This window comes from Marmota marmota, unplaced genomic scaffold (assembly GCF_001458135.2).
Source record: "Marmota marmota marmota unplaced genomic scaffold, marMar, whole genome shotgun sequence".
NCBI lineage: Eukaryota > Metazoa > Chordata > Mammalia > Rodentia > Sciuridae > Marmota > Marmota marmota.
Window position 1 is genome coordinate 3,529,236 of NW_026000005.1, and position 24,819 is coordinate 3,554,054.

At 33.9% G+C, this 24,819-nt stretch overlaps 2 protein-coding genes across 3 annotated transcripts in view; one reads left to right on the forward strand and one right to left on the reverse strand.

Annotated features, from left to right (window-relative positions):
* The first annotated feature begins 137 nt into the window (after positions 1 to 137).
* LOC125618148 (integrin alpha-4-like) lies at positions 138 to 7,436 on the forward strand. The gene is made up of 5 exons (XM_048808117.1): positions 138 to 463; positions 1,143 to 1,262; positions 2,832 to 2,930; positions 3,301 to 3,420; positions 3,849 to 7,436. Exons 2-5 carry the CDS (start codon positions 1,149 to 1,151, stop codon positions 3,945 to 3,947), a joined length of 432 nt encoding a protein of 143 aa, XP_048664074.1. The 5' UTR covers positions 138 to 463; positions 1,143 to 1,148; the 3' UTR covers positions 3,948 to 7,436.
* Positions 6,663 to 24,819, reverse strand: part of Cerkl (ceramide kinase like) — a 108,677-nt gene continuing 90,520 nt past the window's right edge. Inside the window, exons 6-13 of one of the 2 annotated variants that reach the window (XM_015481120.2) lie at positions 17,975 to 18,049; positions 17,014 to 17,191; positions 16,879 to 16,938; positions 16,255 to 16,280; positions 16,049 to 16,157; positions 12,844 to 12,940; positions 7,552 to 7,727; positions 6,663 to 6,799 (exon numbers count right to left, since the gene is read on the reverse strand). In XM_015481120.2, coding sequence (XP_015336606.1) covers positions 6,718 to 6,799; positions 7,552 to 7,727; positions 12,844 to 12,940; positions 16,049 to 16,157; positions 16,255 to 16,280; positions 16,879 to 16,938; positions 17,014 to 17,191; positions 17,975 to 18,049 — 803 coding nt within the window. In that variant the 3' untranslated portion in view covers positions 6,663 to 6,717. Of the gene's footprint in view, positions 6,800 to 7,551; positions 7,728 to 12,843; positions 12,941 to 13,324; positions 13,871 to 16,048; positions 16,158 to 16,254; positions 16,281 to 16,878; positions 16,939 to 17,013; positions 17,192 to 17,974; positions 18,050 to 24,819 lie in introns of those variants that run through there. The other variant, XM_048808116.1, reaches the window with a different exon arrangement.

Genomic DNA, 24,819 nt, shown 5'->3' on the forward strand with positions numbered 1-24,819 from the left:
AAAAAAAAAAAAAAAAAAAAAAAAAATCCAGATTTAGATAGTTCATGCTATTGTTTCATGTATAATTTTTAAAGGTCTTTTTTTTTTCACTTCTCACATTTCTATAGGTTAAGGCCATTTTGATCAACTTAGGACCTATCCAACCTTCCATAAGTTTTCTGAGTTTTTGTATGTGCTTTTGCCACAGATCCTCTCTCCCAAATAATTCTATCAAAACTGTTTTTACAATTTCAGATGTACTTAATATATTTTAGAAAGAAAAGCAATTTGAACTATTATAACCACATTTTATTCATTCCAAAGTGAAAGATAATTTCCTTGCTTTCTATGTTTGTAGACAACTATTGGACAATGCCATTTTAAAAATTATGAAAGGCAGTGTGCATCAGAGCTGCAGAAGGGTACACTGGAGACCTTGAGGGGCATATTCAAATTCTTGTCGAAGACTGAAAAGAGGCTATTGGTAAGTTTGTTCTTCAGGGTGTAGTTTTTGCTCCCCAACAGAAGTGAAACACTTAAAACCAGTCAATGGCTGTGAGCTGTCATTTGAGTGGGAGGAGAGGGTCCAACTTTAAGTAATAATCTTGCTTATAAGGTATAGGCACGATTTGGAGGGGTGAGGCAAACATGATTTGGAAGGGGGAGGCAGATTCATTGATAAATATAAACTGTACAGTCTCATTATCTGCCAGGCAGATATTATTCTGATCTACTCAAGACGCCAAATCACCCAGAAGTCTTGTGGCACAAGATTTTCATTCTTTTTATCTTAATTAATGAAAAGAAACTGGGGAAGAAATCATCACCTTCAAATGATCCAGGTTTTACAACAAATGTAGAACATGTAACTTAGCAAGACTCTGGTTAGGCATTGTTTTTTTCCATTCTTTTACAGAAGAATGTTACTAAAAAAGATGAGAACACATGCGCCAACGTTAACACTGTATTTCTGTTGTAATTTACAAAACAAACATTTTTGTTTTATTTAAAGCAAGGTAAGTTTTTTAGTGCCCTAGAGAAAGCAGATGTTTAATTCCATGTTTACAGAAAGATAGTTTTCTAAATGCCACTAAAGGGATATTTAATTTTATATAAAATATTTACACAGTCTTTTAAATGTTGAAAATTTTATTCTTTTCAAGTACTGCATGAAAGCTGATCCACACTGTTTAAATTTCTTGTGCCATTTTGGAAAAATGGAAAGTGGAAAAGAAGCCAGTGTTCACATCCAGTTGGAAGGCCGGCCATCCATTTTGGAAATGGTAAGTTCCATGTTGAATTTACAAATTCAATCATCTTATAGAAGCAGGATCATATAAAGGCTGTCAACGAATTAAGGCATAAATATTTTGGAATATCTCAATTTTTATTTACCCTTCAAGCTATCTAAAACCATGGAATGATTAGAAGGTTTAGTTTAGAAAATGTATAGATCTGCCTATGAACTTTTATTGACTATCTTAATATTTCATATAACCTTAAATTATGCTTAAAAATCTCATAGAATTAAGATTTTCATAGAATCAAACATCAAAATTTCCACAACAAAAACAATGAATTTTGAAAAGTTGAATTACATACATCTTGGACTACTTCCTGTTGAAGTGTGTATTTTCATGAAGAATACTTAGAGGTAAAACTAGTTTTTTCAGTTTCCTCATCTTTTCAACATCTCTAATCTCAGATTAGAGATTTTTTAAATATATTTTTTAAATTTTTTAAAATCTTTGTTTAAAGATTTTTTTTAAATGATACTTGGGATTGAACCATGGGTTGCTTTATTATTGAGCTACATCCCCAGGCCAAAAGAGATGATTTTTGTTCATACTTACAGTATTGCACATAGTAAGCCAAAGGTAATAACAGCTCTTATGTGTTAACTGGAATTTCTGAAATTACCACATAGTGGTCAAGAAGAAGACACATCAAAAAACTATCCATTTTAGTTTCAATTTTGCTAAAAAGTCATAGGACCATCAGCAAGTCTTTTAACCATGTCTAGGTTTCTCAATAGTAGGCACTATTGGCATTTTGAACCATAGGGGGGTTATCCTGTGTATTGTAGTGTATTTAACAGCATCCTCAGCTGCAATACAGTAACAGATGCCCATAGTACCACTACCCTGATGGTCGAAGATGTCTCCAGACATTGCTGGCTATCCCCTAAGGGACAAAATCCTCCCTTATTAAAAATCACTGGTTCTAGATGATTTTATTTCCAGTTTGAAAGTGTAAAGTAACTTTTACACAGCAGTTTGTAGCTTTTGAGGTTCATAGACCTCTTTAATATTCTCAGCACACAGGAAAATACCTCTGAATCTAGAAGGTTCATCCAGAGATCCCCAATCTATGAAATCTGGGTTATATAGTACCTGCTTTAGATACTAAAGTTCCTCCACAGATTAAAATTATAATGAAATTAATATAAATTAAGATTAATATAATTTTATAGCAGTAGTCCAAATATATTTAATTCAGAAAAAAAATTTCCAAAAAAAAATGTTAGTTTGAGGAAATGTTTATCAGGTGAAAAAAGTCTTGTTTGTGGCTAAAAATTTAATCTCTGAAAAATTACATTAATAATGAACTGCTGACAGTCTAACAAATACTATCTCAATCAAGTTATCTGTAGCACAGCCATACTTACCAAAAGTATTTCAATGAAATGATGCCATATGATTACAACTTTAGAATTAAAGGGAAGCACTGCAATTAATTACAATTAAATTCGGGAAGACAAACTGTGGAAATAACTAGATAGTAAAGACCATGAGAAATTAATGTCTTGATGAAATAAAACAGGTGATGATGACTACTTTTTTTTAAAACAGGATGCAACGTCAGCACTCAAATTTGAAATAAGAGCAACAGCCTTTACAGAACCACATCCAAGAGTTATTGAGCTAAACAAGGATGAGAATGTTGCACATGTAAGTTACTCTTTTAATTGGTCCACTGCAGTTAGGGTGTTCATAATTCCTTTTGCATACCTGAGTCAGGAAACCAATGTGTCATAGAGGACCTGGAACATTTCATTGAGAGGTGGCATTTTACACTGCTGTCAGGAGGAAATGACTGAGAGCTCTTTAGGGAATGAATCAGGTAGCAGTTAGAACAGGATGAACTGGAGGAAGAGTCACAAAGCCCATTTCATTTACTATTCCCGCTAGTGTATCTAGGGTTGTGTGGAATCCGCAAGAGAACAAATGAATGGGGTGGCTAGTTTTAATTATTGTAGGTGGTTGGAAGGAGTTTCAAAGTTCTTAACTGGTGTTTCTTTATTTTGCTTAATTCACATAGGTTCTACTAGAAGGAGTACATCATCAAATACCCAAACGTCATTTCACAATAGTGATTATTTCAACTAGTTTGCTACTTGGTCTTATTGTACTTTTATTGATTTCATATGTTATGTGGAAGGTAGGTCTTTAAAAATGCTATTTTTTCAAAACCAGTATCTCCCAAGTTGGTTTTTTTTTTTTTTTTTTTTTTACTATACAGTGTATATATTCTTTATTTAAAAAAATGTTCAGAACTAATATTATAGTTTGGATACAGAACTAGTATTATAGTTTGGATACAGAACTAGTATACTAGTTCTGAACATTTTTTTTAAATAAAGACTTGTAAAACATTGTATATTATGTTGAATATCAACTGGTGGAGGGTCTGAGGAGTCCTGTACTAACAGCAAAAATGCTTCCGTAAACCAATATTTTCAACGAATTTTTACTGATTTTATCTGGTAAAAGACCTCATGTAGAGTGACCTGGGACACAGTTTAAGAGTACTGGTGTTGACTGAGTATAGCATGTTCATAACTATTCACAATTATTTAATTTTTTCAGGCTGGCTTCTTTAAAAGACAATACAAATCTATCCTACAAGAAGAAAACAGAAGAGATAGTTGGAGTTATGTCAACAGTAAAAGCAATGATGGTGATTAAAAACAGATTACAAGAAGACATGAATTTTTCTCAGATTCTTCCATATACTCCTTTGCTTTGGACCTGAATTCTGTCTTAATTGGAGGGAATAATTCAAGCAGTGATCACTGAAAGAGAATAACTGCAAAGGCAATACTTAATAGCTGAAAGGTCAACTTTAGATATAATGAGTAGAAAAACACTACAGCCTTTGAATTATTAAAAAAAAAAAAACCAAACCCTTGCAGATATATTAAGTACATCTGAATTAAATCATCTTGAACTTCATATGTGCTCACTTTGGCCAAGGAAATCCACTGAATGGGCATTGGTTCATTTCAAATACATCTTTGAGACTTATATGAAGCATATTTTTAAAAATAATTTATAATTTTAAAGCAGTGTCCCTGAATCTTTTAATGAATAAAAGAGGAAGACCATTACTTCAAAGCATGTTTTATTTTTAAAGATCTGCATTTGTAACACATTTTGTATGGCAACTGTTTTACTCCGAAATGATACACTGGTTTCACCTTAATGGACTGACTTGTGGAGAACTATACAGCTACAGATTTTTCCCCATGTATATATACATTTTTTAAAGAATATAAACTTTGCTATAGGTATAAATCCACTAGCCTCCTATAATACACTTGTCAAGAGTACCCAGGAGTAAATTTTTTTAAATCTTCAAACTTTTTTGTTTATAAAACTATTCAAGTATTCTAATTTATATTCTGAAACAGATTGTAAATGTTGCACTTTAGCTGCTATACACTGATATAAGAAATATGAAAACTGTGCCTCCATAGTGATTTATAAAAGCTGTTCCAGGAATGATTAGGGGGCTAACATTTCATCTGTTTGGTACTGTATTAAATAGTCACTGTCCCAAATTAAGCAAACATTTGCCTGGTTGTAATATTTCATTACTCTTTTTGAATATGTTCTTATCAGGTCTATAACAGCATTCACTTCTCCAGGGAAATGGAGAAACAAAATTCATAGTTCACTGAATATTTCCATACAGTGAACATTAATAATGTTTGAAGTTTGTTGATATTCAGATCTATTTTAAAATGAAATAGCTTTCTGAATTTTTAAATATTTATTTTGATGCCTGTGATCTAGATGCTGGTGACTTTGGAATATAATTTCATCTGGATCTCTTTATGTGTATAAGAAACCTGTGGCCAACTTTTGAACATCTGTTCTAGGAAGCAATCAAGTAGATAAATAAGAAAACAGTCTTTACTGTGGGGAATACTGCTTTGCATAAGGGCTCTGCTGCCAGCTGTCCCATTCCTCAGATTTTCTGATTCATGGAAGTTACTTATTCACAAGCCTGAGACTGGTGGCTGGAGAATGAGAAATGTACTGTGATTTGCCAAGGCATTTATTTGAGCAAAGTTGAACACAAAGCCTCCTTAACTGTGTACAAGCAAAACTAAAATGTATATATTTTAAGAGCGCTTTTTGTCAAAAAGACATTTTTATGCTTTTATCATCATTATAAAAAGCCAAGTAATATTCTACCCAGCTATCCCACTCCTCAGTCTATACCCAAAGGACTTAAAATTAGCATACCATAGTGACACAGCCACATCAATGTTTGTAGCAGCTCAACTACAAACCAACCTAGACGTCCTTCAACAGACGAATGTATAAAAGAACCTGTGGTACATATACATAATGGAATATTATTCAGCATTAAAAGAGAATAAAAGAGTAAATGAAGGTAAATGGATGGAGTTGGAGAATACCAAGCTCAGTGAAGTAAACCAATCCCCAAACACCAAAGGCCAAATGTTCTTTCTGATAAGTGGATGCTGATTCTTAATGGGCAGAAGGGGTGTGGAAGAATGGAGGAACTTTGGGCAAAGGGGAGGGAGGGCAGGAGGCATGGGGGCAGGAATGATGGTGGAATGAGATGAACATTATCCTAGGCACATGTATGACTGCACATATGGTGCAATTCTACATCATGTACAACCAGAGAAATGAAAAGTTGTGCTCCATTTGTGTACAATGAAATGAAATGCATTCTGCTATCAAGTATAATTAATTAAACTAATTTTTAAAAAGCCAAATAACTCTTTTAGAAATATATCTAGGATCACTGCCTCATGAAAAAAGTCAAGCACCAATTTAGAACTGTCTTCTCAAGAATGGTCTCTAAAGAAATTACATTGGAAATCAAGAGCTATGATTTCTGGACCTATGCATCTCAGGTACAAGAGTAACACAGCTACCAATTAGGCTTTTACATAATTCTAAATAAAATGTTATCAACTTTAAGTTTACCTATATGATGAATTTATAAACCTCACCACTGAACAACATTTTCTCAAAGATGGGATTATTCTTTTTTGGCAGACAGGCTAAGCATTAGAAAGATTTTCAAAAAACATGGTTCTGTTTCTGGTTACACAACTAAATGTGTCATTTTGGAATTTAACTTCTCTAAATTTGTTGTCTAATTCATAAAATCAGGGAAGTACATGATGGATTCAAATCTTGTAAAATAAAAGAGTCCAAATGAATTATCTTGATTAAATATTGATATCATAAAGGTTAAACATATGAAATGTTTCAGTTCCAATAAACACCTATACAAACCAGAATTTAAATTGTTTTTGATATTTCATATTTTCATCTTGATTTTCAAAAACCTCCTAGAAGCTTTTTAATATCAAAAATAGCAATTTTACTTTTAAAACATTTTCTTAAGATATCTGTTGAAAGAATGAGCAAATTCCTTCATATTAAAATTCTAATTTGCACATTTCTTTTATAAACAATTACATGTTACTTGGAAATCATTCACTTCTTCCAGGCTTCCTCCATAAAGACTGATAAGTCTTGGATGTAATCTGTAAAGAATATACATAACTTATTATTTAATCAACCTTTGATTTCAAACACATACATAATGATTATGGTACATAGTAATACCACCTAAAAATTACTAATGGCAAAGATGCAAACTTAGAGTGCCTCAAAAAACACTGGTAACTATTTCAAAGCCACCTAGACTAATGCTCCATATTGCCTCTGTGGAACAGTCTGTTGTCCCTCTAGCAACAATACATCTAGTAGGTGCTCCTACACGTTTGCCCATTAAAACGTAACACTTAACCAAGAATTAGCTTGTATATTCCTAAATCTATTTGTATCAATTGCTCTCCTCATGTACCAATATGTAAAAGTGTTCTGTAAAATATGTTGGATATTTTGTAAAGACTTGATAAAAGCAAACTCCTGAACAAGGTGCAATGGTATTAGAAATGGCTGAAACTAAAGACTGTATACACCATTCAGATGACTTCACAAAGCCTTGAGATTTTGAACCATTTTTTAAAAATCTATAAAAGTTATAGACACATTAACTGTAGAGTTTATGCAGAATAATTTGGAATGCCAACACAGAACCCCAACCAAAAAATTGCCATTGCACTATACTATGTAAGAGTTGCTGAATAAATATGAAGTTATACTTTTCTATTGAAAGTTGTGTATGTGTCATTTTTTCCTTCCTTGTTTGACTTTTTGAAATAATGCTTTCCTGCAGTACTAGTGTTGAGTCTACTGGTGACATACAAAACAGTGAAATAGTTAGGCTTACTTGACATGGACCTCAGATGCAACTTCCATTAAGTCCCCATCTACATTCCAAGGAAAACTGTTTTCTAAAGTAGCTTCATGTGGTTTATCCTCCTCTGGGCCATAGCCACTAGTGGTGTTCCTTGGATGAACTTTTACTTCTCCAACAGTATAAGTCTCAACAAATGGAAAATTGAACTAAATAAAACAAATGCAAATAATCATGTTATTGGCTTAATCTCTAACTGCTACTGCAAATCAAGAAGGTCTACTGTGGCCCCTCTCACAGGTAAAAATGATGCAAGATAATATTTTTACATCTTTGAAACTACCACCAGGTATCCTCAGTTTTGTTTTTTGTTTTGGTTGAAGGAGTCTTTTTCCTGAAGCTGGTTTGATTATTAGGTCCATTGTATAGAACTTGTATGACAAATAGTTCCTATCTATGAAAAATTGCACATAATATTGTATATCTTCCAATAAAAGACTGGATCATTAATATATACCTGTTGATACAAAAGAGTTGTATAATCCATTGACTTATTAACTTGTGAATTCAGCTGGGGTGAATCAAACTCCAATGATGAAGCTTCATACTTAGAATTATGAAATAAAATGTGAAGTATATATTTTCTTCAAAGAGCCAACACAATCTGATTTTCACAGGTGTTACCCTGCCTCCTTCCCACTCTAAAAATGGCATCCGTTTTAAGAAAACTGATTACTGATCACTTGAGAATGTTACAAGGTAGCCTTCAACTTGCAACTTTTCTTCTTTGCTTAAGTAAGCTATAAGGAAAAAGTAAATGTATTCTCTGAAATAATTAAGAGCCAAATAATTTTAAGAGAACTACAAAATACTCATTTTAGTTTTCAGACAAATGGTTGGAAATTTACCCCTAATAGATTATCTTCATAGTTTCCCCCCTTACTCCACATATAAACCTCAACGAAGCAGAGTTTTAAAAGGCAATAAAAAATAATATCTTCTGCAACATTGTTATATATGTCAAAAGCAAGATCTAACAGATTGTGCAGTTCATATTGCAGAATAAGGAAGCATCAGCTATTCTGATAGAGGTAGAGTGAGAGGCTCCAAGGAGCTTGTTCTCTGTAAGAACTACAGTAGACCTTCTGCATCAGGCAGAAATTACATGACTCATACTTGCAGAGATTTCTACATAATCACTTATTTTAAGGATTATGTGATTTAAATGAGTCATCAATAACTGGCTGTTATTGGCTAAATTACACCCACCCCCCAAATATCAAGTTCTAATCCCAGTAACTGTGTATGTCACCTTACTTGGAAGTAGTGTCCTCAATTAAAGATGAAGTCGTTAGGGTTTGTCCTAACCCTACATGACTGATGTTCTTAAAGAACACCACAACACCACGTGATGAAAGGCAGGAGTGATCAAGCTGTAAGTTATGAAATGCCAAGAACTGAATCCACCGCCAGTAAGTCTATGATCTTAAATCATCACACCTCTCAGAATGAAGCACCAGTCATCCATTCAAATTCATTAATGATGAAGCCACAGACATTGTTAAATGGGACTTCAGGAAGCCAACAGTAAGATGTGTGAGGTATGTTTTGAAGTGAAGGGGAGAAGAGAAGCCATCAAAATTATACAGAGAAGTGCTATGACAGTGAGGTCTTGGAGCTCAGCAAGACACGAGGCCAGGAGGCTCTGCATGTGAGGAAAGCTTCCCATGTGAGCTGAGAACACAGAAGATTTAACCCTGGAGGAGAGGGGAAGGAGCTCTGGAGAGAGGAAATAATATTTACAAAAGCACAGAGAGATGCACATACCCCCAGGAAAGACCACAGGAGGACACAGTGAGAAGGTAGCCATGTGCAAGCTAAACCACAGCCTCACAGGAAACTAAACCTGCTGACACCTTGAGTTTCTAGCCTCCAGAACTGTGAAACAGAATTTTGTTGTTGTTTAAACCACCTATTCTATGTGTTGTGATAGTCCTAGAAAACTAACACAATGACCAAGACACAGGGAATCTGGTGGCGGATGGGAAGGAGGTTGCCACACAGGCAGGGGCTAGAATACAAGGGGCCATGTATTCCATACTGAGAAAATTAGACCTCAGCCTGATGACGAGGAGAAGCAGAAGAGAAATCAGTTGTGTTTCAGAAAACTCCCTCTCGAAGGAAATACAGAAAACCAGACCAGAGAAACAAAACAAGGAGGCCAATAGGAGCAAGAAGGGATTAGGTTTAAATTCAAATGAAGGAAAAATTTCTAGATGAGATCCAACAGAAGTAGTTGATGGGAGATTGTGAGGAAGGAGTGAAAGAGGAGTCCAGAGTAACTTCAGGGTGGGTGGCAGGTGGTGCCACTGACCTGCACAGGGAATATGGAAGGAGTGGCTAGAGGAAAGTGATAAGGTCGGCTGTGGACATGGGGACTCAGGATGCTGTGGATTCCATAATCATTGCAGCACACAGAAGGCATAGTGGCTCTGCTGATCAAAAGAGAAGACAGGACCCTTGGGAGACATGATGCACAGATGAGCACTTCAAATAGCAGGGGGCAAGGAAATCACCCAGAAGAGGGTATCCTGAGATGTCAAGAGGGCTGCAAGTATATCCTGAGGAAGCACTAACACTTAAGGGTGTTAAATTACTTACCCCAAATTATAAAAAAAAATAATGAGAAATGGGGGAACTTTGATAAGGGGGTCAGCAATAGGATGGAGTTGAAAGGACTTAGGTTATTTTACTCTATATTGTATAAAGATGGGGAAAGCAACAGTGATTCTCAATCTGTTCCAGAACAGATTATATAGTAAAATTCACTTGTTTAACCTGGTAAATGGAGTTCAGGGAACCAGATGTTGCTCTCCTTAGACGGAAGAACCATGTTTTTCCTTCCTAAAGACCAGCATTACTATTAATTATACAACAGATTATATAAACCCACATTCATCTGGTCTTTATAATCTTATATAATTTACATTTTTGGGAAAATGTCACTATGAAAGAAAGAGACCAAATACACATGCACACACACACTCCCAATGTTAGTTTGATATGAATCGATAACTTTTAACAAATATATCAAACTAACATTGAGAGCAGTTGCCTTGGGAACCATTCTATTTAATTTTCCTGTATACCATTATATAAGACATTTTGGAATTTGTTTGCAAAAAAATTATAGAGCAATATCATAAACTTTAATTTCTGGAAATAGCAATGTGAATCAGTTAAATCTAATAAAACACACAGGCCATAATTTCTTCCATCAAAAAAAAAATCACTGGCTAAGTACATGGAAAAATACATTATATCTTGCATAACATAATCTAATTTAAAAACATTTTCCTACTGATATAGAACTATTTTCATTATATTCTGTATATCTTATTCTTTTAGGTAAGCTTTGATTTTGAAATCAGAAGACAGTTATTTTCACTGGAGAAAAAAAATATGTCTATAAAAATTGCCTCAGAAATTTGCTCCTTAGGGAATTCTATAAGAGATCTTCCATACACAATTTATGCAATAGATGCTCCCCTAAAATAGAGCTTCTCAGGTTCTCATTAATAACTCAATACTCACTTCTCAGGTATTTATTTCATAGTAAAAGATTAGGAAAAAAATCTATACCAAGGTAATGATGTTGATTATCCCTAGGAACAAGGGATGTTGAATGCTGTTCATTTTGTTTTCTTGTTTCTGTTTTCTGACAAAAAACAAAAACAAGGAATATGTTCTGCTTTTGGAGTAAGAAAAATAAAGTTGATTTTAATGTTTAAAATTTAGTAAAATCTTTGTGTGAACATGTTTTCATTTCTCTTGAAGGAATGAATGGGAGTAAAATTGCCAAGTCATATGGTAAAAGAATTTTGAACTTTTAAAGAAACTGCCCAAGTGTTTCCCATTTCCAAACCCAATGTATCATGTCCAAACTGTTCCACATCCTCACTAATCTATGAATCTTTAGTCTTTTGCAGTTATTCTGAGACATGTGTAATCATATCACCCTGTGGTACTAATTTGCATTTCAGTAATGACTACTGATGTTGAGTATCTTCATGTGCTTATCAACTACTCATATCTTTGTTGTTGTTGTTTTGAGATATTTAACTTAAATCCTTTGCATTCCATACTATATTATGAATCATAACATCACTTCTTACCACATAAATATAGACAGCTATACTTTGTCAATTTATAACTTAACAATTAAAATAAACAAATAAAATGATGTAATAAATTAAAAATAAGTAAAATTTAAAAATTAGTAAAATCAGAAAATGCATAAATTCCTTTGAAAAAAATCATTAAATCCACAAATTTCTCCTAGACACACATATATTACTTAGGCTTACAATCACTTGTCTTATATCCACTTGTCTCCTTTGTCTTCTTAGAGATTTATATTTAAGGAAAGTGTGATTATGTCTGAATTTCCTAAAATATCCAGTTGGTAATATGTTTATCAAAAAAATAGACGAAAACTCACTGCTTGAGGACTTCCTAAGGAAGTTTGAAATTATGAAGGAAGAATGCGAGCTTCTCAGGTTCTCACTAATAAGTGGCAATGGCTCTGGTCTGGAAGCAAGATTCAGCAGCCGGTCATTGGCTGAATCACTACATCATTCCCATCATTTGTTGTTTTTCCACTACATCTAACACTATTTTATACCTTTAGAATATGCAAGGCTATAGACAGAGTTTTACAACCACACCTGTGTACCTCAAGACTCAGACTGGGTCCAAAAATCTGGCAAAAGAATATAACTACTGTCTCTTCAAAGTTAAATCACTTAAGTGGAAATATATATCTCTATGTGTTCTTGTTTTGAATAAAATAATGTCTGCATAAAAGTGGTGTATTATGAAGCATATTTGGAAATCTTTTTTAACCAGTGAACATAGGCAGACCTGCAAATAAATGTCAGAAAAATCCAAAGTGCATAACTTTGGAGAGCCTGCTACCATAAAATCAAAACTGCTGATACAACTTCAGATTTCATTACTTTTCACTCTGAAGAACAGCCTGAGTGTGTGATTATATTCTTAATTTGCTTCACTTTTCAATATAACACAATATTTTCTATTTGGAAAAAAAATGTATAACCCCATATCTCATAAAAGTCAGTTTATATTAACACTGGTGGATGTTTTTCAAACTCTGGATAAAATGCAGATTGAAGAAAAAAGATTAATGTATTCAGAAGAAAATAAAGCCTTTTTATGAGGCAAGCCTTGGTGTCAACTCTTGAAGCATCTTTTACTCCATGATTAATAGCTTTGCAAATAAGTAACAAAAAGAAGGCACCATACCTGATTTTTTATACTGGCATATCTTTTCAGGTGTCTTATAAATTGTGGTCGAGAAGTGTTTCGTGCAATTATAAGAGCCATACTTCCATTGTTTATTCTGAAATTAAACATTTGCATTTGACATTAAGAAGTTTATTAAGAGACTTCTTCAGAAGCTACTCCATATCATTTTCTTATAACAAATATACTGTTTACTAGAAATATTGGGCAAGATAGCTTAATCATCACCATATTAAATTTACCTAAAACTCTTAAAGTCATATCTTGCTGTGTTATTGTTTAAATGATGGAGTTTTTCAAATTAGTTTTACTAAACCATTTGTTTCCTTCTCAGCAAGCTCTTACATCAGGGCTCTTTAAAAAACAAACCATCATGCATCCTATTCACATTATGAAGTCACAATTTAAAATCCACTGTCATTATTTAAAAGATATATTATAAAATAGTTAACATGTACAAATGGTATAATACATAGCTCAACATTTTCTAAAATCTAATGTGTGATTTAAATATTTATTTTATGGGCAGAAGGTCTAAGTGACATAGGAAATGAAATAAATCAAAGTGGTCCTGGGTGGAGGAAATGGAGTGAACAACTGTGCCACACATGTTCAGTTAAATGACTGAGCATTTTAATCTTGCCTAACCATTCCATCCAATATGATAGACTGGAGATTCAGAGGTGTGATTTAGTGCCAGAACAGCCATGCACAAATGCATTCGCTTAAGAAAGCAATTTGCAGAATCCATGCAAACGACTTCAAGCCTGATTTCAGTGCAAACATGAAGTTCTCCCAAGAATATGACATAAAAAACAGCTCTTTAAATCTTACGGGAGCTCAGGTTAGAGCTGTAAGGGACCTTAGAGATTATCTTACTGTTTACTCATTTTATGTAGAAGAAAAAGACCACAAGAGTGTAAATGATGTGCTCAAAGACACAGAGAAAAACAAAATCACCTCCAGCCCCAAAGCTCCTAATTGCCAGGGTCCAGTGTCTCTTCTACTTATCATGCCACCTCTTCCCCTTCGGAAACAGCAAAAAAATGTTCAGGGTAGTGTTATTGTACATCTTTGTTTTTCTAATTGTGTCATTTAATAAACATGAGAAGTATTACCTATGTCTGCTTTTCGATATTTACTAGTAATGGAAACATACTCAGTGTGCCTGGCACTGTTCCAAATGTCTCATATATATCAATGCATTTACTCTTAGAATATGTAGAAGAAAATTAGTTCCTAACACCAATTTGCACCGAGGTTATTTTGCAGTATATTATATTTTATTGCAAGTGGAAGAAAAGCTGAAAGTAGGATCTCTGATTATTCTGAATCATTCAGAAGCTATATCTCTGATATCTCTAGTCACCTGAGGCCCGGTCTAAAGGCCTTCACAAAAACTGGAATGTTTTCCCTATAAGCCACAGAAGAAATCCATAATTAGTCATCCTTCTTTGAAAAGCTCAGCGATACTGATTAAACTAGGAGAGTCAGCATTGGATTCCCAGGAAAGCTGAACATTGATGGAGTTGCTTTGAAAGAGGTATGAATCAATTGCTCCCCAAATAGCAGGGCTACCTCCCTTGGAAGTCCTTGAGCAAGCAGGGTTAGAAAAACACTGTCTCGAGGACTGCGGGATGCAGCTTCTGGGCTAGCTAGCCACATCTTCATGTCTAGCAGAGGAAACTGCCATTTGGGAAGCATACAACTATCTAGGATTTCTGAGGATGTGGAAAGGAAACAACCGGCTCCATTTTCAAATCACACAAGCTTCAAAACCCTCCTTCCAACTTTCTGCACTAGACATGCTTAATGTGAACCTTGCCATCTGGGTTTTTATTATTAAAGTTGTTAGTTTCTCTTTTTTTCCCCCTCTATCTTTGGATACATGTTTATTACCTTTATAGCAATTACCAAGGAAGAATTTTAAAATCACTCCCTTTTCTAGATGTTAATTTTTCTGGTTAAATATTTTGCAGGGAAGTTAAAACTAATCATTAGTATGTTATAAACTGCCAAAGTACAGAAGTCATCCTTTCATTCCACTTACAGAGAAAATCTAGAGTTGATGTTGTTACAGTTTGGATGTGAAATGTCTCTCAGAGCCTCCTGTGTCAAAGGCTTGATTCTTAACTCAGCAATGTTCAGAGGCTTTTGAGAAGTGACTGGATCACCAGAGCTCTGATTTCATCTATTGGATTAATCTATTGATGGGTTAATAATTGAATGGACTACTGGGAGATGGAGGAAAATATAGTGTGGCTGAGTTAGAGAAAATAGATCTCTGGGAGCACCCCTTGGAAGGATATGTATTGTTCCCTACCTATCTCTTCTCTCTCTCCTTCCTGGCCACTATGAAGTGAGAAGCTTTTCTCTACTACACACTCTCCACCACAATTCTCTGCCTTACCACAAGCCTACAGGAATGAAGCCAGCCAGCCAGCTGTGGACTGAAATCATAAGCCGAAATAAATCTTATCTTTTAAGTTGATTTTCTTAGGTATTTTGTAACAGCAATGAAAAGCTAACAAAACCTTATTTTACAATAGTCATGACCCTTTTTTCTATACAGGATTGGAATTTGGGAGAGATATTTTCATACTCATAATGGACAATGATTCAAAAAAATCATTATTGCAAGAGCAATAATGTCTATCTATAGATGAAATTTATAAAATGCCTCATAATGTATTTAACTAAAAGTATGTGTAGTGGAATCCTATGCATCATAGTTCACATTAAGTGGAACTGAAATGTTTCCTTTAAAGTTTCAAATGAAAACACATGTGCTATCCTTTTCATGTTAAGGATATTTCTGTTTGCTTTAAGAATGAAATAGATATTCACAAGAAACATCAGAATGTAATGTTTTCAACAACCAGTAAAAACGTAAATAAGCAAAGGAAATAAGGTAGGCATGAAATAACAAGATGAAGTCAAGAAAACCAAAGGAATGTGATTTTAGCCTTAGTGATACTAAAAGGTCAATGATTATCTGGCAAAATTTCTAGTTCAACAGTTTTTCTCAACCTACTCAGAAAATTTTGTTATCTGAAGGATAATAAATCCTTCAGAAACTCTTATGTGCCAAGAGACACTACCTATTAGACAGTTTCTAGCTAGCCAAAGGTAAACTGGGCATCATGAAAGAAAAAATTGGGTTTATAAAAAGAATATCAAGAACTCAATAAAAATGCTTACTTACCTGGTATTAGGTGCCAAGCCTCTGGGTGCCACTGAACACAGGCAGGGAATTGCCATAATGCTGACATTCAAGAACTGACCCTGGATCATTTGCCATTGATCATTACAGTCTAAAGGCAATGAACGTGACTAGTTACTTTCCTCACCAGAGCACAATGCCAATACAGCCTGGCTCAGGTCACAAGGAGGTGCTGCTCTTGGACTTACCAGAGTTGAGTAATCCCTGTGCCCTCCTGAAAGAAAGAGAACAAAACAGAGACAAAACATGTCACACACACACATGCACATGGTACCTATTAGGTATGAAGAAATTAGAGAACCCATCCTTGTATATATTAAAGATTTTATTAAATAGTAAGTGAAAATATATGAGAAATTTTGTCCTGCCAACCTGATAATGTGTTAATTCATCTAATGGTAGAACAGTATTATAAGAAACAATGATTTTCAATTACTTTCATGAGTAGAGCCCTTCCTCAGTTTGGCTTTGATTAATATTTGTTTTCCACACTAGACTAAAATTCTCATGAGGGCCAAAATTGCAAGTTTTGTTTGGGTTTGGGCTCATGAATATATCCAAAGTGTCTAGCATGCAGTAGGCACTCAAACAGCTGTTGAATGAATAAATAAATGGATTCGACTGGATGTATGTGTCCTGAAGACAGAAGCCAAACTATATGCTTACTAGAACGTGCAGGAGTCTGTGATTCTATACTCTTGACTCTTAGTATATAAGAAAATAACCTAAGATCACAAGTCTAGTAAATTATTTCAAAATGTTTTATGCTTTAAAGAAGGATAGAGATGTTATTACATTGAGCTTTAACTTACATTTTTGGGTCATCCTGAGAGACATTAAGTGGTAAAAATGATATTTCACAATCCTCTGGCCTAAAATAATAAAATTTATTATTAATAGTCATTGACCCCATGAAACAAAATTCTTGGTTTAAGAAAAATACTTACTCAAGTTTTGCTAGTGCCTTTATTACAGCAAAATCTCTCCGTTGGTTAGGAGACATCCATCGATATTTTTCTGCAAGAGCCAAAGTTCTACCACCAAAGCCAAACATGGCTGAAAACCCAAAGCGAAGAAGCTTGCCAGTGGTACTGAAGGAGCAGACATCAACTGGCTGTATGTGCCCTGAATTTTGTATTGAATATTAGTCAGTGAATGAAGTACATCTAGTTATCAAAGCAGCAAACATCAAAGACCACAATTATTTATCTATGGGATAGTATCTCAAGGTACTGTACACCACAATGAATATCCTTGCTTTCTCTTCATCTCTCTTTACCTATAACTATTATAGACATCATTTGTAACTTTTCTAAATTCTAAGTGAAAAACCTAAAGCAGTAAATTTTTCAGCTTATTGCTATTTCATATAAAACACAGCTAAGGAAGTGATGTTGAAGTTGATGCACAAAATAAACTTAGATTTAACTGTAGTTTTGCATTGTATTTTTCTAAAATAAAATGTTCCAAATTGGGATGATTAATAGACTACAGATGTGTTCTGGTTAAAATAATTTTCTTGTAATTTTTTTTTTTTATTTTAACATAATCCTAGCCCGAGAGTCTTGGTATACTAAAAAAAAAAAATGTTTATGTTATATACTAAAATAATATCCATAGATTCTTCTGGATCTGATTATAAAATTGTGGTTTTGAACATCATTAGTATTTTTTTTCTATCAAGATTATAGTAAAGCTTCATTTACTACTCTTTACAAAACAATATTTTGAATAAGTAAACCAAATAGTGAAGCCCTGCCTAATTGACTTCTTGGTTTCAAACATTTCTCTGATCTCAAGAGACAAAGAACTTGCCATTCCTTAGATACAACTGGCAGAAATAAAACAGTGTTTCTTACATAAATAAAAACTTCCTTACAAAACAAACTTCTTTGGAAGAATTCTTACCCATTATAATGTGCAAAGTTGCAGTTACTACGTGAGGGACCCCATGAAGAGAATGTGCCAATATGTTAGTAGATCCTGCCAAAGCAATTTTTAAAACATGCACTATCAGTATGGCATATGTTTTAAATTAACATCTGCTCTTATTTTATATAAATGTCACTATGTAATGTTCAGACTAAAAATTAATGAAAATTTATAACATCAGAAAAATTAATGGAAACATCAATGAAAGTACTGCTTTCCCCTGACTGCATAAATGTGCATCAAATATGTACTGTGTTATTTGTTGAACTTTTAAACGATTTGAAAATGAGCAAACAGTATACAGTTCCTATTTAGTTTTTTTTTAATGAATACCCATTTTTCTACCCTCTCCCAAATGCTTGCTACATCAAAGCCCCAACTTTAATGAAGGTGCTTTAGCTTTTAAACCAAAATGAGCACCAACAGCAGAAGGGTTGCTCTGGAGAGTAGTGACAAATGCATAAATATATAATAAAAATCCAAATAATAAATAAAACAAAAATTTAATATTATAAACTTGAATGGGTAGTCTCTAAGTATATTTAATGAGCCTTAGAGATAAGTCCCAAATGGGACTCCTACCTATTATTTGACCAAAAAAAAAAAAAAAAAAAGAAGAAGATAGTGTCCTATATGAAGGAAGTATTTAGTTTTGGATTATTTTTTAAGGTACAAAAATCTATATCTTAGACAATAAGAAATCAATTTCTCATTGTCAGAGTTACTAGGATAATTTAAGACTCACAAGGATTTTCCCCCCACCAGCCCATAGAAAAAAAGAATTCCCCAAATTAGGCCCCTATAACATCTATGTGGGACTGAAATCAGGTACAAAGGCCTATCTCAGAAGGAGGAATACTAGCTAGCCTTGCTCATTTCCAAGAGGCTCAAAAGGGGTTAAAAGTACTAAAAATAGTGAATTAAGCTACAGATTTTTCTTGCATTAAATAACACAGAAAATAAATCTAATAATAGCTGAGAGTTTCAAAACCACTGGTATGGTGTGCTAATTGCTAATTACAAAACTAGTAATTAGCCTGCTCCTGTGTTGGGTTATTGGATGCTTCCCTGTGCAGTCAGACAGGATCCTACTTGTGCCACTTGAAACTATATTCTTGAATTCTCAGTTGGAGAAACTGAGGCATCTCAGCCATTATCCATCAAGACTTCATTACTATTAATTACTAGGTTTCTATCTAAGCATTAATCATTAATAACCATATTTCAATTACTAATAACAAATATACATAATTAAGACAGACCTCTAGTAATAATTTAAAGAAAAATTTGTCCTAACCAGTTCTTAGATTGGTTCCAAATGATTCACCAAAAGGCAAGCTAGGGTCTGTCTAATCCTTATTATCAAAGTATAGCCCACAGAGAAATGACAACACCCACGTGCTTATTAAAACATTGGTGCCCATCAGAAACAATACAAGGATGCCCACTTGAACCCCTTCTATTCAAAATAATACTGGAAGTTCTAGCGAGAGCAGTTATTTTTAAGAGAAAGAAATTACAAACTGGAAAGGAAGAAGTTAAATTGTCACTGTTGCTAGGAACATGATCTTATACATAGAAAACACTAAAGACTTCACAAAAAATCTAAGAAGTAATGAACAAATTTGGTAAAATTTCAGGATACAAAAATCAACATACAAAAATCAGTAGTGTTTCTATATGCACTTACAACAAACTACGTGAAAAGAAATAAATAATCCCATTTACAATATCTGCCCTCCGAAAGTACTTAGAAATAAATTTAACCAAGGGAGTGAAAAAACTTTACACTGAAAACTACAAAACACTGATGAAAGAAACTAGAGATGGGACAAATAGATAGATACCTCATGTTCATGAACTGGGAGAATGAATATTGCTGAGATGTCCATACTACCCAAAGCGATTTGTAGATTCAATGTAATCCCTATCGAAATTCTAATGGCTTTTTTTTTTTGAGATAGGAAAAATATCTTAAAATTCATATGGAACCACAAAAGACACAAAGTAGCCAAAGTAATATAATGCACCATGAAGACCCATATTTATTATCGTAAACCTTTGGGGGTTTGGATCCATGTTTTCAAACTTTTTCAGAAGCTTATTGAGGTCTGCAAATACTTCCCCCTTTGCTGTGAATTTTCATAGAGGTGGTTCTTTTCCTTCTCCTGCAATTTCTTATCTCCTGCCTCTCTTTTCAGCTGCATATTCACTAAGTAATAGGAATTTTTCAGCTCCATTATAATAGTAGGGAACTACCATCATATATTTATAAATATAATGCATGTAATCATGTATATAAAGCATGGTATATATAGCACACTGACTACATACAAGGAAGTAAAAATAAGTCAAGAAAAAAGAAGATTTAAAATGGCTTTAAAATGGGCAAAGATTTAGAATAGTCATTTCTCCACAGAAGACATACAAATAGCCAAAAAGTATATGAAAAACAAGGTTAAGTATCACTAACCAGAAATGAAATTTAAACCACAATGAGATATCACCTCACACCCATCAGGATGGCTGTTATAAAAAGAAAACAAATGTCCAGGACATAAAGAAATTTGAATCTTGTGTACTTTTATTGGAAATGCAAAATGGTATAGTTGCTATGGAGAATATTATGGAGGTTCCTCAAAAAACAGAAAATAGAACTACTATGTGAATCAGCAATCCCACTACTGGATATTTCATTTCATCAGTATGTCAAAGAGATACTGTTCATTGCAGCATTGTTCACAATAGCCAACATATGGGGTCAACCTAAGTGTCCATCAATAAAAAAAAAATGGATAAAGAAAGTGGTATAAACATTGCAATGGAATATTATGCAGGCTTTAAAAAGAATAAAATCCTGGACTGAGCGCTCATCTAGCACGTGCGAGGTACTGGGTTTGATCCTCAGCACCGCATAAGAATAAATAAATAAATGTCCAACTACAACTAAAAATAATATTTAAGACCCAGAGAGAGGCCTGCCCCAGCACCTGCATGGGGAGGCACCCTGCCCTGTGCTGGGGTTCCTGATTCACCAAAGTGTGGCTCCACTGCCCAACATCAGGGTACATATAGGCTTGAGGCTGTCGCTGCCATGAAACTAGAATATTGCTGCTTCTATCAAGGGACAACAATAAGGATCTGGTAAGACGTCACCAAGGTCCCTGAGGGTCTGGCTGCAGCAGAGGTATCTTTACTAGGGGTGCTAACAGTTATCCTGTTGCACGGAGTCTTGCGTGGGGTTGCCTCTCTCTTATTTCTCCTACTAACAACCAACTTCTCATGATTACTCTCTCACTAGTCATATAATCTAATTCTCTATAGTCTCACATCCTACCTCATAAACATCTCAGCCAAACCCTCAAAACCCCCTTCTACCATTAGAAACTGCAAACCATTACACAGACCTATTGACTGTATGGTAGAAGACACCTGAACTCATCATTTCTGATTATAGTGATAAAACTGTAAGTGTGAAAATAGAAGCTAACTGATCTATAGCTGCAAATTGGGTACATTGGATGCTATAATACTGATCTCCCACTTAAAGGTGAAGTATTGGTAACCTGTAGGAACACTATAAGACAATAGGGCAGAAGCTGTCATATCTTGGATCTACACTGCAATAGAGAAAGACACATAGACATCATGAAAAACAAATGAGAAAAGTGCCCCAAACAAACCAAGATACTTCAGCAATAGAATCCATAGATAGAGAAGGAGTTCAGAATATACATAACTCAAAAGATTTGGGAATTAAAGAACCACCTAAATGAGCAGATACAGGCAAAAATTGATCACTCCAACAAAGAGATAAGAGAGCAAATATAGGTAGCAAGAGGTAACTTCAAGAAAGAGATAGAGATTCTTAAAAAAAGAAAAAAAAAAAACAGAAATCATTGAAGTGAAAGAAACAATAGGGAAACCATGAAGAGAATATCCAAGAATTATGGGATACCATCAAAAAACCAAATTTAAAATTTATTGGGATAGTGGAAGGTTCAGAGATTCAAACCAACGGAATGCAAAATTTCTTCAATGAAATAATACCAGAAAATTTCCCAAGCATGAAGAATGAATTGGAAAATCAAATGCAAGAGGCCTATAGAGCACCAAATGTACAAAATTACAACAGATCTACTCCAAGACACATTATAATGAAATGCCTAGCATACAGAATTAGGATAGAATTTTAAAGACCGCAAGAGAAAAAAAAAAAATCTGCTGAGATCCTAATTCGTCTTCCCATATGAGGGAATTCGTCTTCCCTTATATGGGAAGATGAATTCAGATCTCAGCAAATTTTTTAACTCAGAACCTCAAAGCCAGGAGATCCTAGAACAACATATACCAAGCTCTAAAAGATAATGGGTGGCAACCAAGAATGTTATATCCAGCAAAATTAAGCTTCAGATTTGATGATGAAATTAAAATCTTCCATGATAAACATAGCTAGAAGAGTGTACTGCAAGAAATCCTGCACTACAGAATATTCCATGAGAAGGAAATGAAAAATAATAATGAAAATCTACAAAAGGGAAGAACTACAATAAATGAAAAGTCAACCAAAGGAGAAACCAAGTCAAGTTAAATACCAAAAATAAACAAAAATGACCAGAAATATAAATCATGTCCCAATAATAACCCTGAATGTTAATGGCCTAAACTCACCAATCAAAAGATATAGACTGGTAGATTTGATTAAAAAAAATCAACAACAACATGCTGCCTTCAAGAGACTCATCTCATAGGAAAAGACATAAACAGACTAAAGGTAAAAGGTTGAGATAAAATATACCATTCACATGGTCTGCGTAAATAAGCAGGGGTTTCCATCCTCATATCAAATAAAGTAGACTTCAAGCCAAAGTTACTCAAAAGAGATCAAGATGGATATTTATACTGCTTAAGGGAACCATACATCAACAAGACATAACAGTTATAAATATATATGCCCCAAATAATGGAGCATCTACGTTCATCAATCAAACTCAAGTTCAAGAGTCAAATAGACCACAATACAATGATTCAGGGTGACTTTAACACACCTCTTTCACCACTGGACAGATCTTCCAAACAAAAGCTAAACAAAGAAACTACAGAACTCAAGAATACAATCAATAACTTGTATATAAATATATAATAATAATATATAAGATATATTATCCATCAACAAGCAAATACACTTTCTTCTCAGCAGCACATGGATCCTTCTCTATATATTATGCCACAAACAACTCATAGTAAATACAAAAAAAGTAGAGATACTACCCTGCATTCTATCAGATCACAATGAAATGAAATTAGAAATCAATGATAAAATAAAAAATAAAAGTTACTCCAACACCTGGAGACAAAATAATATGCTACTGCATGAACAATGGGTTACAGAAGACATCAAGGAAGAGATTAAAAAATTCTTAGAGGTAAATGAAGACACTGATACAACACATCAAAATCTCTGAGACACTATGAAGGCAGTTCTAAGAGGAAAGTTCATTGCATGGAGTTCATTCCTTCAAAGAAGAAAAAGACAACAAATAAATGACCTAACATTACATTTCAAAGCCCTAGAAAAAGAAGAACAAATCAACACCAAAAGCATTAGAAGACAGGAAATAATTAAAATCAGAGCTGAAATCAATGAAATTGAAGCAAAAATTGAAAAATTGACAAAACAAAAAAGTTGGTTCTTTGAAAAAAATAAATAAAATTGATAAACCATTAGCCTTGCTAACAAAGAGAAGGAGAAAGAAAACTCAAATTACAAACATCTGTAATAAAAAAGGAACTATCACAACGGACACTACAGAAATACAGAAGATAATTAGAAATTATTTTGAAAACTTGTACTTCAATAAAATAGAATATATTGAAGGCATTGACCAGTTTCTGTAGGCATTTGATATGCTCAAACTAAATCAGGATGATATACACAATTTAAACAGGTCAATTTCAAGCAAGGAAATAGAGGATGCCATCAGAAGCCTACCAACCAAGAAAAGCCCAGGACTGGATGGATGCACAACTGAGTTCTACAAGACCTTGAGAGAAGAACTAACATCAATACTACTCAAAAGTATTTCATGAAATAGAAAAAGAAGGAACACTTCCAAACACATTCTATGAGGCCAATATCACCCTGATTCCAAAACCAGACAAAGACACATCAAAACAAAACAAAACAAAAACTTCAGACCAATATCTCTAATAAACACAGATGCAAAAATTCTCAATAAAATTCTAGCAAATCAAATACAAAAACATATCAAAAAGATAGTGCACCGCGATCAAGTAGGGTTCATCCCAGGGATTCAAGGTTGGTTCAACATATAGAAATCAATAAATGTAATTCATCACATCAATAGACTAAAAGATAAAAGTCATATCATCTCAATAGATAGAGAGAGTATTTGACAAAATACAGCACTGCTTCATGTTCAAAACACTAGAAAAACTAGGGATATCAGGAACATATCTCAACATTGTAAAAGTTATCTATGCTAAGCCCAAGGCCAACATCATTCTAAATGGAGAAAAATTGAAAGCATTCCCTCTAAAAACTGGAACAAGACAGGGATGCCCTCTTTCATGGCTTCTATTTAACATAGTTTTGAAATTCTAGCCAGATCAATTAGACAGACAAAAGAAATTAAAGGGATATGGGTAGGAAAAGAAGAACTCAAATTATTACTAGTTGCCAATGATATGATTCTGTACCTAAAAGACTCAAAAAGTTCTGCCAGAAAACTTCTAGACACTTCTCAGAAGAGGATATACAATCAATTAACAAACATATGAAAAAATGTTCAACATCTCTA